The sequence below is a fragment of the Haliotis rubra genome, unplaced genomic scaffold (genome assembly GCF_003918875.1).
Source record: "Haliotis rubra isolate DU_JTF1 unplaced genomic scaffold, ASM391887v1 Scf234, whole genome shotgun sequence".
Lineage (NCBI taxonomy): Eukaryota > Metazoa > Mollusca > Gastropoda > Lepetellida > Haliotidae > Haliotis > Haliotis rubra.
The window spans coordinates 607,314-620,624 of record NW_025766381.1 but is presented as its reverse complement, the minus strand read 5'-3'; the positions used below and the strand labels follow the sequence as shown (position 1 = coordinate 620,624).

Below are 13,311 nucleotides of genomic sequence, written 5' to 3'. Positions count from 1 at the left end.
TGAATACACGTTTCACTACAGAATGCAAAATCATCGACTGAAAGTCAGAATGTCCAGGTGACATAATAATGAATGTCTGGTTATATAGGGAGACAAATGATACTTTGTGACTTTGTAGTGAAGAATTATTCACAGGGTTTCCATTGTGGCAGGTGCGTTTTTCGACCTTTTTTTCTGTTAATAACTGCATCTTATGGAGCAAAACGGAGAATCTTTATTTGTTTAGATAAAGTCGTGTTCAAATGATAAAATGTATTGGATTTATCCTTAGTATCATCCACTGCTTTATGTTTGCAGGCGTGCCCATCTAATTCTAACTGCTACTGTTCTTCCGTTGGAGAGTGCCAGTTTCATAACTACACTGTTCCGCTGAACAGCCTGGTGGCCAACAAGACAAACGATGCTCAACACAACCAGGCCTTCTACTTCACAGTTGTGGCAACAAACGGAGCAGATCTGAAGAACATTGACCATCTCGACATCCTTGTGGATAACTCCCCTCCTGAAGCAGGGACCGTTAAAGAAGGCACAGTGGACGGACCTGATGTAGACTACACAAGTGAGGATACTGTACTAGTCAACTGGGCAGGGTTTATTGACCATGAGAGTGGCATCAATCATTACCTGGTCAGTCTGGCCCCAAAGTGTCTGACACTGGATGAAATGAAGAACAACACAGACACGCTTGAAGTAACAGAAGGCATCCATACTGCACAATTCAAAATCGGGAAAGAGATGAACAAATATTATGCCACAGTTGTAGCCTTCAATGCTGCTCTGAGTCCTTCAACGCCTTCATGTTCTGATGGGATAATCAGGGATATCTCACCTCCGTCAGTGTACAATGTTACACTGAGCTCTGCTCAAACATCACAAGAACATGTTGTGTGCCTTGATGAAAATATCTGGCTTGTCACAAGAAATCTTACACTGAGACAACTTGAAGAGACCAGTGAATGTAGACAGAGATGCAAATCAAGATCCTCATCAGCTATGGCTCAAGTGTTGCCAAAGAGTTTAATCATCTTGAATGATACGGAAATTGACGATAACGTCTGCAGAACTCTTCCCTTTTTGAACGATTTCCTAATTTTTCTTCCTTCTGACAAGATAGACCTCCACTGGAACTGCGCAGAGAATGAAAGCCAAATACGAGATTTCTCAGTCGGATTTGGATCTGACAAAACAACAGTTCATGACCCAGATATTCTGGACTATGCATCGAGCAAAGGACATCTTTCCTTTAAGCTGAACCATGTTGGCTTTGCTGGGAAGAACATATTCTACATCTTTCTAAAGGCAGTCAACAAGGCTGGATTGTCATCAGTTACAGTATTTGGGCCAGTGATGATTGACAATACACCCCCTGTAATCACTAAGAAAGTATCACCTACACTAAGTGGAAACTTCGTCATGATCAACTGGGACAATGATACATTCTCTGACCAGGAGCAACAGGACTCAACCTTTACAGTTCTCTACAGAATCAGTAAGTGGTTAATTCAATATTGTTTGAATCAGGTTGGTTTGCCACTCTTTCATTAAATCTTTCTTCAAATAGTTATCATACTCATCACATTTGTAAAGTTTAAGGTTCAAAGCATTATAGGAATTGCTTTTATCAATTAGTTTAAGCTATAACGAGAACACATTTCATTTCAGTGCATGATGGACATCATGTGACACCTATACTCCAAACGCCAAAGCACATCACAAAAGCCTGTCAGATCCAGGGCCACGCTGGTTGTATCAGATATCCACTCAAAAGACTGCAAGAGATGGACTCGGAGCTCAACAAACCATTTCTCTTTGAACTGTATGTGTACAATTCTGCAGGTCATTTCGCTCTCGTTACCACGGAAGGGATTACAGTACCATCTAAATTCCCACCAGGACATGGCCTAGTCTATGACATTGACCCAATGGATGTTGATGGGAAGGATGATGTAGACTTTCACTCCACACTAAAGTCTTGCGTCAAGTGGAATGGCTTCCTTCATCACAGAGATGTCCAGTTTGAAGTGGCCCTAGGGTCTGCTGTAAATGGAAGTGACATTAGTCCGTTCAGATCTGTAAATGGCACAAGTGCATGTGTAACTTCATCAAGCATCAAGCCACGTGTCAAGTATTATGCTACAGTAAGGGCAACATGTTCAGGTGGATCATCATATGCTTCATCAGATGGTTTCATCATTATTGATCAACCAAATGATGACCAGTTTGTCCTTGAAGTCTACGATGGCGTTGCATGTGGTGATCACAGTTCTGGCACATCTCGATTGATCCCAGAAACTGATACAACTTCAGACAGCAACATCACAAGGTCGTACAAACCTTCTGCATCTCTCCATATTGGTCAGAGGTACATTCTTGAGTATCAACATCCCCTTAAGGGCAACATTTCATCTGACGAAGTCCTCTTAATGGCACACATACATGCAGATGAAAAGACACAGGGCATTGTCACATATCAATTTGTACCTTTGACACATTTTCCTCGGTTTTACATCAACTCTGCAGATGACATAGCAAACTCAACTATTCGCATGTGCACTGTAGACATTGATTACACGTTGTCAAAGAACAAAGTGTCATCTTATTGGAAGTATGCTGGTCCATGGAAAGTGCTTACAACTCATTTTGAAGCTGCCCTCAAAGAAAGAATGCACTGCACAAACAGCACACAATGTTATAAAACCCTGTCAACTATGTTCGTAAATAGGGACACCGACTATGCAGACTTCACCAATGGAGTCCTCGAACAAAACAAGGTGTACCAAGTGTTTGTGAGGCCCTGTTTTGACACTGTGTGTTTACCGTGGAAAATTTCAGATGGAGTGAAGGTCGTCCCTGGACAGCCGAGAGTAACAACAACATCATCCTTTACCAATAGATCCGCCCCATCTTGTCATTCGGTGACGCTTCATGTTGATAGTGTAAAATGTGAAGAGGAACCACAAGATTCAGAATCAATTATCTATCAATGGACTGCTACAGACAAACATAACAACCCATTAACCTCCTGGAAAACTGACCTGTCCCTCACCAAAGGCCAGGTAATGCAGATCTTTGTGTTCTATATCTGATGCAGGGAAATGAAGCATATACTCTTTAAAAAAATCATTTTTAATTTACTATTGAAAAATTGGGACATCTATCGGAGTCAATGTTGATATGATAATGAATGTTTTGAGAGTGCATCACCACTTGCACTTCCTTAGGACCATAGTTGTTTGTACAGTAATCGCTCTTCAAAGATGATTGGTATATGACGTGAAATTTTCTTGTGTACGATTTTCATTTTCAAACAAAAAAAAACGGTTAAAAACAAACACTATCAACAGTGTGATGAAAGATGATTGTCAAAGTTAATGGTGTACAGTCATTAGGATATCTTTTTATTCTGTTTGTATTTTTTCCAGTCTGATGTCTGTCTGGATGACCATGTTCAGTCTCACAGTACCATCAACATCTGTGTCCGAGTTATATGCCCATCCGGGCTGTCGGATACGTCCTGCCAAACTCTGAATCACGCAAGAAAACAGGAGAACAGACTCGTTGAAGTTGACCAGAAGGATATCCAGGAGATAGAAGAAATGATAGACAGGCTGAAAACTGGGAATCTTCCTTCATTTGACGTTGATGTTGCTGAATCTAGCGTCCAACTGGCCGGCGTCATGGAGGGATTAGAAGGAAGGAAGTCCACTTGGTACCTGATGACTGAACCTCATGTACCAAATGACTGTGAAGCTGATGACAAATGTGTCACAAGTGTAGATGCTCAAGGATCTATTGTTCATTTCCACAGTCTGCAGTTAATGGACCATGTGAAATATTACATATGTATGCAAAGCACCCCTGTCGGACAAAATAGCTCAAGAATGTCAGAATGCGGGGACGGTGTTATCATAGATAACCTTCCACCTACAAAAGGAGAAGTGCTTGTTGTCAACCAACAAAATGGCTTCCTAACAGAAGAGGATGTTTTGGTGATAGCTTGGTCGGGTTTTAGTGACCATGAGTCTTTTTTCAAGGATACTGATTCAGGCATAACGCATTTTTCATATGCCGTAGGTGAGTAGTATGGATGTAGAGTTCGTCATACCTTGAATACCCATGAAGATTTGTTTTAGAATTACTTTAGACTTCAGCAAACCCATGCTTGTCGGAAGAGGCAACATACAAGATCTGGTGGCATATGTCATCGTTTTCTAATTGTGTAAATCGATCCACATGATGGATTGTCGGGTCCAAATACATAGCTGAGATATTGCAGAGTGCAACAATAAACAACGAAGAAACAATCATTATACCTTCACCCCTCTGCTTCAGAAACAAATAATTATTTACATATTTCGCATGGTACATTTACACATTGATGGAAATTATGTCTTGTGTCAACAGCAATCTAAACAAATTCCGCCAGAGAGGCTAAATATGCTCACCTTTTATGGAGGCCTGATAACATAACTATGTAATAGCGATTTATAAACATATGCATATAACATTGTTGGAATATCTAATGATGATGACAAATTAATGGTTTTCGTGACTGTTATTTAAAGGTACCTATCCAGGAGGACAGGATGTTCAACCCTTCATATCTGCCGGCCTCGTACACAATGCACACATTTCAAACATCACCTTGGAGAACGGTAAAACCTACTATACAACAGTGAAAGGTATGTTGAGACTATGTACCCGACATGAACAGTCCATAAAGTTCGAAAATAATTTTTAATCACACATCTTTCAACCTACATTTTTGACAACATATCATTTCTGTTGTTCTGTTGCTATTTCAGCATATGACCGACTTGGACACTCCACATCGGCAACTTCAGACGCTGTTCTGGTTGATGTTACACCTCCAAAATCAGGAGACATCTTCATCGGCAATACACTCGACAGCCACACCGTGGTGTCAGTGGACAGGCTGAACGTTCATTGGACGGGATTCGAAGACCACGAGTCTGGCATCCTTTCAACATACCTGGCCATAGGGACGACCAACACTGGAACAGTGTCACCCGTCACGGAATATACGGGAACTTTTGCAGACATCCATATGAATGGATTTGTAGATGGTCATGAGTATTTTGCCAAAATTATGGTACTTTTGTCTTACCATATTTGTTGTATTAAGTAATATTACGTTTACAACTGTAAAGATCAATGTAATGAAACACAAACAACACTGAGCATTAATAATATACTAGTGGAACAGAAATTGGATTTATAGATAAATTATTTTGCTGGAATAATTGTATGGCAATACACTTTTTTTTCACGTACTAATACTTCGCCTAAAAGAATGTATTATAGTTATAATAGCTACAGTGCTGTCAAATATATTTGAACATCTAAATATGAGTGCTTTATAAAGGTAACAAATCAAGCTGGACTGACTTCTATGGCAGTGTCAAACAGTTTCATTGTTGACACGTCGCCGCCTACAAATGGTGTTGTTACTGATGGTGGAAAAACAAGCCAGGTAGGTTCTGTGTCCTACGCTGATATCATGATAACAATGCTCAACCTGTAACTTGAAAGAGTCCGTGAGTAAGCATTAATTAATGCTGCTTTAGCAATATTCAGGCAACTCCACTGTCCCGTAAGTTGAAAAAACCGATGCTGAGACATGAATACTTCATATCAATAACGAAAATCAAGTACACCTGTATGCAATAAAAACTGTGTATGTCTCATACTGCCCGAAAGACTATTGAGGCAATTCTAAAAAGTACCGTATCAAAAAGATTATACTTTTAAGTGGCTTTCAATTACTTATACGTTGAAATTGATGTATGTAAACACTGAAATATATTGTCATTTCACACCACTTCAGGTGGAGGCAGACTACCAGAGTTCCACTGACAGGTACACTTGTTACTGGTCTGGATTTGATGATCCACACTCTGGGCTGTCCTCCTTTCAAGTTAGTCTCGGGACGGAGCCCTATCTGGATGATGTTGAGGCAGAAACTCATGTTGGTCTTGGAACGGGTACATATATCCAACATTCATACTATACTTGTATGTAGACACTATAAAACACTAGCCTTTTCGCCTTTTCGAAGTCCATTTCCAGTTGAGGGAGTTAGGCGGCTGACTTTGTGTGCTGGCGATTAGGTGCCTGATTCTGAGGGTATGGGTTCGAATCCCGGAAGGGACTCAACCCAAAAAGTACTAGAATCTGTTCTTTACTCTGAAAGTGTATGAAAGAGTACTGTTGTATGATATGATATGGTCTTGTCTTTTGTAGAAATGTCATGGACTGGAGACTTGCCGCTTGGAGTAAAGCTCTACTGCACTGTTAAGGCTTGCAACCATGCAGGTCTCTGTTCTAAGTCTGCATCCGACGGGATAACCCTAGACAACTCTCCTCCAGTTCCTGGCGTGGTATTTGTGGGACATGATGGACAACACCATAAATATCATGGACATGCGTAATTATGCTCACAAGACATCTCTAGTTATGAAAGATGTATTCACCAAAAGCTAGAGTTCACCTTAACCCTTAACGGCTTGGATGAATGATAAATTATTTGTTTTGCTATTGACTCCTTCTCACCTTCTCGTTTCAGTACAACACTTCCTGCTCAGTGGCTTGGTTTTGAAGATCCAGAGACGGGGATCAACTACTTCGACTGGTGTGTTGGAACAACGGCTGGGAAATGTGATGTCCTTCCAAGTACCAGCAACCTTCTTTCTGACTCAGTTCTTAAAACTGGTCTCAAGTTGTCATCTGGTCATCCCCTTTATGTTACGGTCAATGCTACAAACCCAGCAGGTCTAGTTGCCACATCCACTTCAGACAGCTTCATCGTGGATGCAACGCCACCAGTAGCAACAGTGAAACCATCGTTCACATCACCCTACTCTAGAAACATGTCTGCTGTGAATGTACAGTGGGAGAACTCCATGCTTCATCTTCACTGGAAATTCACAGATGCTGATAGTCCCGTTGAAAGACACCTGGTGTCACTGTCTACTCATCACGATGGATCATCTGCTGTTGAAAGCATTCACCTGGGCGCTCAGGATTCCACCATCATCCTCTTTGAAGCAGGGAATCTGATGAGAAGTGGCGATGTCTACACTGCCTCTGTCACTGCCTGTAATGCTGCAGGTCTCTGTTCCACCGCCACGAGTAACCCAATCCGTATAGATTCTACGCCCCCACAAATGGGAGGATTCAAATCCCCTATAGCATGGGAAAACGTCATCGACAAAGGTGCAACCAAGGCACGATTAAACCTGAAATGGCTAGGCTTTGTGGACACTGAGTCTGGGATCCAGACCTATCATATCTCTGTCAGTCGAACATTTGATGGCAACGAGTTATCAGGAGGAATCGTGGAAATGAACCATGACAATCATTCCACAGAACAATCAGCTTCCCTTGCTCTCAATGATCAGATCAGAACTGGAGAACTTATCATCCTGACAATCTCAGCGACAAATACTGCGGGCCTATCAAGTGGGATTGGAAAGGTGACTGTGGCAGTTGTTGCCACTGATGCTAAACATACGAAAGGGATGCTGGAACTCCAACGTCACTCATGCTCAGTCCATTACTGCGAAGGCGACTGCACATGTGCTGTTTTGGGACAGCACTGTATGCTTGCTTCATCACAACCGAACTGCACTGATACAACCAGTAAAAGGAAGAGTACTGATATAGTCGTACATCCTGGACTAGAGTCTGATGCCACAGTTACTAGCTCCTCATCATGTCTAACTGCTCACTGGGAGGCCTCATCACCGCAGGTATTAAATACAATCACACGGTTTCAGTGGAGCATCGGAGAAAGGGGAAAACCACCAGGAACTGGAATATTTGATCTCAAAACGGAACCTGTATGGCAGGACATAGGACGACTAACCAGGTTTACATACTGCCTTCCTCTAGGACGATCACTTCAGCATGGAACAGAATACATCATCCACGTGAAAGCCTGGTTTGGCTTCAGTGATTATGCTGTGTTCCATTCTCATAGTGTCCTCATTGACAACACACCACCTAAAATTCAGAGGGCCAAGTCGCTGCTGGATTCAGATGGGTCTTGTAATAAGGATGAAGAATTCTTCAGTCATGGACAAACAATAAGAGCATGTTGGGAGGGTGTATTCAATGACGAAGATACATCAATAACAAGCTATGAAGTTTGGGTTGGAACGTCGCCTGAAGGTATGATCAAAATATACATGTAAAAGAGTAATACGTTTGACTTCTGTCGTGTTAACACCACCTTCCCTGTTATGCTGATTTATTTGAAATAAGTCGTGAAGGTCCGAGTTAGAATATTGATCTTCAATAACCCATGCTTGTCGTAAGAGGCGACAAACGGGATCGGGTGGTCAGGCTCGCTGACTTGGTTGACACATGTCATCGATGCTCAGGTTGTTGATCCCTGGATTGTCTGGTCCAGACTCGATTATTTACAGACCGCCGCCATATAGCTGGAATATTGCTGAGTGCGGCGTAAACCTACATTCACTCACTCACTATTTGAAATAAACTCCAAAACTGTGAGAACACAAACTAACGTGAATTATGTTCCTCATAATAAAGAAGTTGACATCCATAAAACTCCTGCCTAATGTGAATTACATTTAAACAAATAGAAACATGTCACCTCTTATGGGTTACACTACAACTATATCTGCTCCATAAGATTATTCCACTTATTCTTTTTCGTAACTTCAGCCGCCATCTATGAATAGACACATATGGCTAAAGCAGAACTGATTTTTTTCTAATTGTAGGAGACGACGTTATTCAGACAAAGTCCATGGGTAACCAAACATCCTTTGCGGTCCCTCTGGCACTCTTGAAAAGTGGTACGAAATACTACAGCAGCATCAGGGCAACCAACCTGGCTGGTCTGCAGACTATAGCAGTGTCAGATGGCTTTGTAGTCGATGACACACCACCTGTAGTTGGTGTAGTCTTCAACACTGACCGCCACAGGAATATTGAGTTTCAGTCATCAAACACAACACTGAAGGCTTCTTGGCATGGCTTTGAAGACTATCACTCCTATGTGCAGAGATTTGAAATCGCAGTTGTGAAGGAGGGAGAACATATCCAGGACACGATGTTCAAATATCATGGAATGGAAAATGAGATCACCATAGACAATTTGAAATTGGAGGAAAAGAAGAGGTATCGCATTGCAGTCAGAGCAGTTGATGCTGCAGGCCTTCACAGTGGCACAGCCGAGTCCCCAAGTGTACTGATTGACACATCAGCCCCTAAAGCCTTTCAGTGCAGAACTTTCCTTGATAGGAAAGTGAATTCTACTGATCTTAAGTTCCAATCTCTTCGACATGTCTCCACACAACTACATGCGTTTGAATATCTAAAAAAGGATACATTCTATCGAATGACAGTGAAAGGTGACTTGGACATCCGTGTGTCACGTGTCATTTTCACAGTCGGTAACCTTCAGGTTCCTGCAAAATTTGAAACAACATTCTCTGGAGTACAGGCCTCGCATAGCTTCCTGGCCTCGCGTTCTGGCCTCAGTAACATAAGTATATCAATCACGGGGACTAATCTTTCAGACGCCTTTGATGTAACGCTAGGGGAATGTCAAAACCTTGCAGACACCGATCCAACAAATGGCATCACAGTTTGGCAAATCCGGCCCTCTGTTGTCGCCGTTTGTGCCAGGGTAATAGATCAGGAAAGTGGCAGCAGAAGTGTGTGGCTCGGAGCGGGAACCAGCAAGGGAGGGTACCAGATCCGTGCCTTGTCCCCAACGTCTGTCAGCAACCATGAAATGATTCTGGTGGAAGAGCCACATGGTAGCCCTGTCCATGTCACAGTGATGGCGGAGAACAATGCTGGCCTCAGAACCATCTTCACATCCAAGCCAATCACCATCGATCACACTCCGCCAGACATGAGCGTCTCGTCAACTCTAGAATATGCAGCAGGTTCTGATACGGTATCTATAAGGATGACCTTGGAGGTTCAGGACGTGGAAAGTGGACTACACTCGTGCTTATGTGCATATGGTAATATGGCTTTTGTATTGTTATATAGATTTACTGAAGAGCACGATGACCTATGTTTATGCAACAGTTAGTGAGTATGGTTTTAGGCCGCTTTTTGCCATATTCCAGTAATATCACGGCGGGGCACACCAGAAATGTTTCACACATTGTGTCCATGTGGGAAATCGAACCCAGGTCTTAAGCGTGACGAGCGGACTCTTTAACCATTGAGCTACTCCACCGAGTGAGCACGCTCTTGAAGTTATCAGAAATATATTAAGGTTGATTAGACGAAGCACATCAACCACTGCATGCTTGTTCTTTATCAACATGTAGTCTTTTTTTCTCTTAAGGAACACATCCCCTGTCCTATGATGATCACAAGTGGGAGAAGTCACAAGGCTTGACACACTGCGAACTACAGAACATCCCTGCTCGTAACGACGCTGTCCTCTACGCTTGGGTCCGTTGTATCAACAACGTCAACATGGATACAATCATCAGATCAGACCCTCTGCATGTGGTATACCATCCTCCTGCACTTCCGCTGGGATCATTGAAACTTCTGGTGGACAATCAGATATCCTCGGGATCCCTCCCGTCCAACGTCCAGGGTTACACTGACCATGTTGAGTTTGCCTGGCAGGATGCGGACAGTGGTGGCACCCAGAGCTATGAATGTCGCCTTCTAGAACACGGCACACCGGTAGCAGACTGGGTGTCTATGGGACAGAAGACGTACGCAACACTGGATGGGCTGAGCCTCCAAGATGGACACATGTACGACATCCAGGTCCGAGCTGTGAACAGCAGGGCACAGTACAGCAATGTACTCAACAGTACTGTAAAAGTCGATAGCCGGTCGCCCCTGACCACAGGTGAGAATGGCAAGAATTCTGCTTATGTTAACGTTGTAGCTGAAAACATTATTGTGGCATGTAGTACAATACATAATTGTATATACATAATACTAGCTAGGACCCGCGAATGTCCGGGTCAGAATGAATCTTCAGTAACCCATGCTTGTAAGAGGCGACTAACGGGTTCGGGAGGTCTGGCTTGGTTGACACATGTTATCGGTTCCCAATTGCGCAGATCGATGCTCATGCTGTTGAACACTGGATTGTCTGGTCCAGACTCGATTATTTACAGACCGCCGCCATATAGCTGGAATATTGTTGAATGCGGCGTAAAACTAAACTCACTCTCTGGCTGAAATGTTGGTTGTTACAGAAAGGAAAAGAGGCTTATTTATAACTGAAATAACATCATTAACACTAACAAAAATAAAAAGATTCCGATGCTTATCTAACCCCGACAAGATGTTGTAATCATGTTTTACTGCGAAACATTGTGTATTCACAATCATTTAATTTATCATCAACTCGAAAGGAGATTTGAGTGTATGTCTACTGCGCCGTCTGTGGTTCATCTTATGTGAAGGTCAAGACATTACAACAGTGAGAGAGTATGGTTTTAAGCTGCTTTTAGGAATATTCCAGCTATATGACAATGGGGGACACCAAAACTGGGACTCACACATTGCACCCATGTGAGGTGTCGAGTCCGTGTCTTAGGCGTCACGAGCGAACGCATCAACCACTAGGCTACCCCACCGCCCAAGACGTTGTTAATACACACCGTGTTCCAAACTGAGATGTAACCCGTGCAGATCCCGGTTAGAATTGGTATTCAGCAACCCAGGCTCGCTGATATGTCATCATGTCCCATTTGCATAGATCATAGCTCATGCTGTTGATACCTTGATTGTCTGGCCAAGAACTGATTATTTACAGACCGTCAATATATAGCTGGTGTATTTCTGAGTGCATTTTAAACAACAAACGAACAACCATCAAACTGAGATGCCACTATGAATGTTGATAAACATTAACTGTTAGACTGCCACGTATCCTGAAATGTATAAACCGACAAATAAAGTTTTGTCTGATCGACAAATTTCCAGAGTTTCCCACCTTTCAATTCTTAAAATTCGTCAAAATATTGTAATCTTTCATTTTCAGGAGCTGAGCCAAACATAACACTGGTGAACGGACACCTCGCGGTGGACTGGGCAGGTGTGTTTGACGATTTCAACATGAAGGCTGAATACGAAGTGTCTGTTGGGACAAGAAACGGTTCTGCGGACATTATTAGACAAATGTCTACCACAAATACGTATCTGACAGCAACAACCTACACAAAAGCAACTGGAATCTTCCTCACCATCAAAGCAAATATGGAAACTGGGAAATTCGGCATTTATTCCACCTTCTCTCCTTGAATTAGCTTCCTTACATACCTGACTGAAGAAATGTTTGAAAGACCTGACATGCTGACGCGTAATTGCTTCGTGTATTGTTAATCAATGTGCATATGTTAATATTCAAGAACATTTGTCATAAACTGTATTAATGTTAATTACGGTGTAGGCTTGTAGTTGCTTTGCTCTTTATTAAATAAAATTGTTGCCATTAAACACGTGAATTGCTCACCTCACTGACAGTGAATTAGGGGCGGTGGGGTAGCGTAGTGGTTAAAGCGTTGGCTCGTCACGCCGAAGACCCGGGTTCGAATCCCAACATGGGTACAACGTGTGAAACCCATTTCTGGTGTCCCCCACCGTGATGTTGCTGGAATATTGCTAAAAACGGCGTAAAGCCAAACTCAGTCAGTCAGTCAGTCAGTCAGACAGTGATTTAACACGATCTTCTGAAGGCTATCTCGAAAGCGCAAGCCATGCTTTAAGAACGTGAAAGGTACGTGACAGAGCAACGTAGAGTGTACAGCAAAGCTTCCTGTTGTATTTCTTATGTATACTTCACAGAAAATTTGGTCATGCTGAACACCAGTTGGGGTGTATTCAGGTGTTGTGCCTTATTTCTATCCCCGAGCATCAACTTTTCTATTTGTTTGGGTTTGGTTTTGGTTATTATGGAGTGTTCTTTTTGCTGTTTGTTTTTTGGTTCTATTTTATTTTTTGTTTGTTTGTTTTTATTTGTGCGTGTGTTGTGTTGTGTTGTTTTGGTATCCTTTTTTTCTTTTGTTTTTTTTAAAGAGAAAGCTGTGTGTATGGTGTGAAATATCCCTTTCATTCGCTATTTCTTAAGTTCAAAATCGTGTTTCTGTATCGGAAACTGGGCGATGTTAAAATCGTTAGCATCAGCATCACGTCTGCAGATGAGGCTCACACTGTTCTCACCTTCAGATACACGCGTACTTAAATATGCTATTTTAGGTTACCTAGTGACTTGCGTGTGAATATATTCCTGCAGCAAAGTAAAATATAAGTTCTGCAAAAACT

General features: G+C 42.3%; 1 protein-coding gene across 2 annotated transcripts in view; it reads left to right on the top strand.

Annotated features, from left to right (window-relative positions):
* Window positions 1–12,486, top strand: part of LOC124278266 — a 200,798-nt gene extending 188,312 nt beyond the window's left edge. For both annotated transcript variants that reach the window (XM_046713984.1, XM_046713983.1), the window contains 12 exons: window positions 298–1,489; window positions 1,663–3,056; window positions 3,423–4,074; window positions 4,566–4,682; window positions 4,806–5,113; window positions 5,387–5,494; window positions 5,849–6,005; window positions 6,265–6,448; window positions 6,587–8,193; window positions 8,772–10,028; window positions 10,361–10,885; window positions 12,032–12,486. In XM_046713984.1, the coding sequence (XP_046569940.1) occupies window positions 298–1,489; window positions 1,663–3,056; window positions 3,423–4,074; window positions 4,566–4,682; window positions 4,806–5,113; window positions 5,387–5,494; window positions 5,849–6,005; window positions 6,265–6,448; window positions 6,587–8,193; window positions 8,772–10,028; window positions 10,361–10,885; window positions 12,032–12,291 (7,761 nt within the window). In that variant the 3' untranslated portion in view covers window positions 12,292–12,486. The remainder of the gene's footprint in view (window positions 1–297; window positions 1,490–1,662; window positions 3,057–3,422; window positions 4,075–4,565; window positions 4,683–4,805; window positions 5,114–5,386; window positions 5,495–5,848; window positions 6,006–6,264; window positions 6,449–6,586; window positions 8,194–8,771; window positions 10,029–10,360; window positions 10,886–12,031) is intronic.
* The last annotated feature ends 825 nt before the right edge of the window (window positions 12,487–13,311 follow it).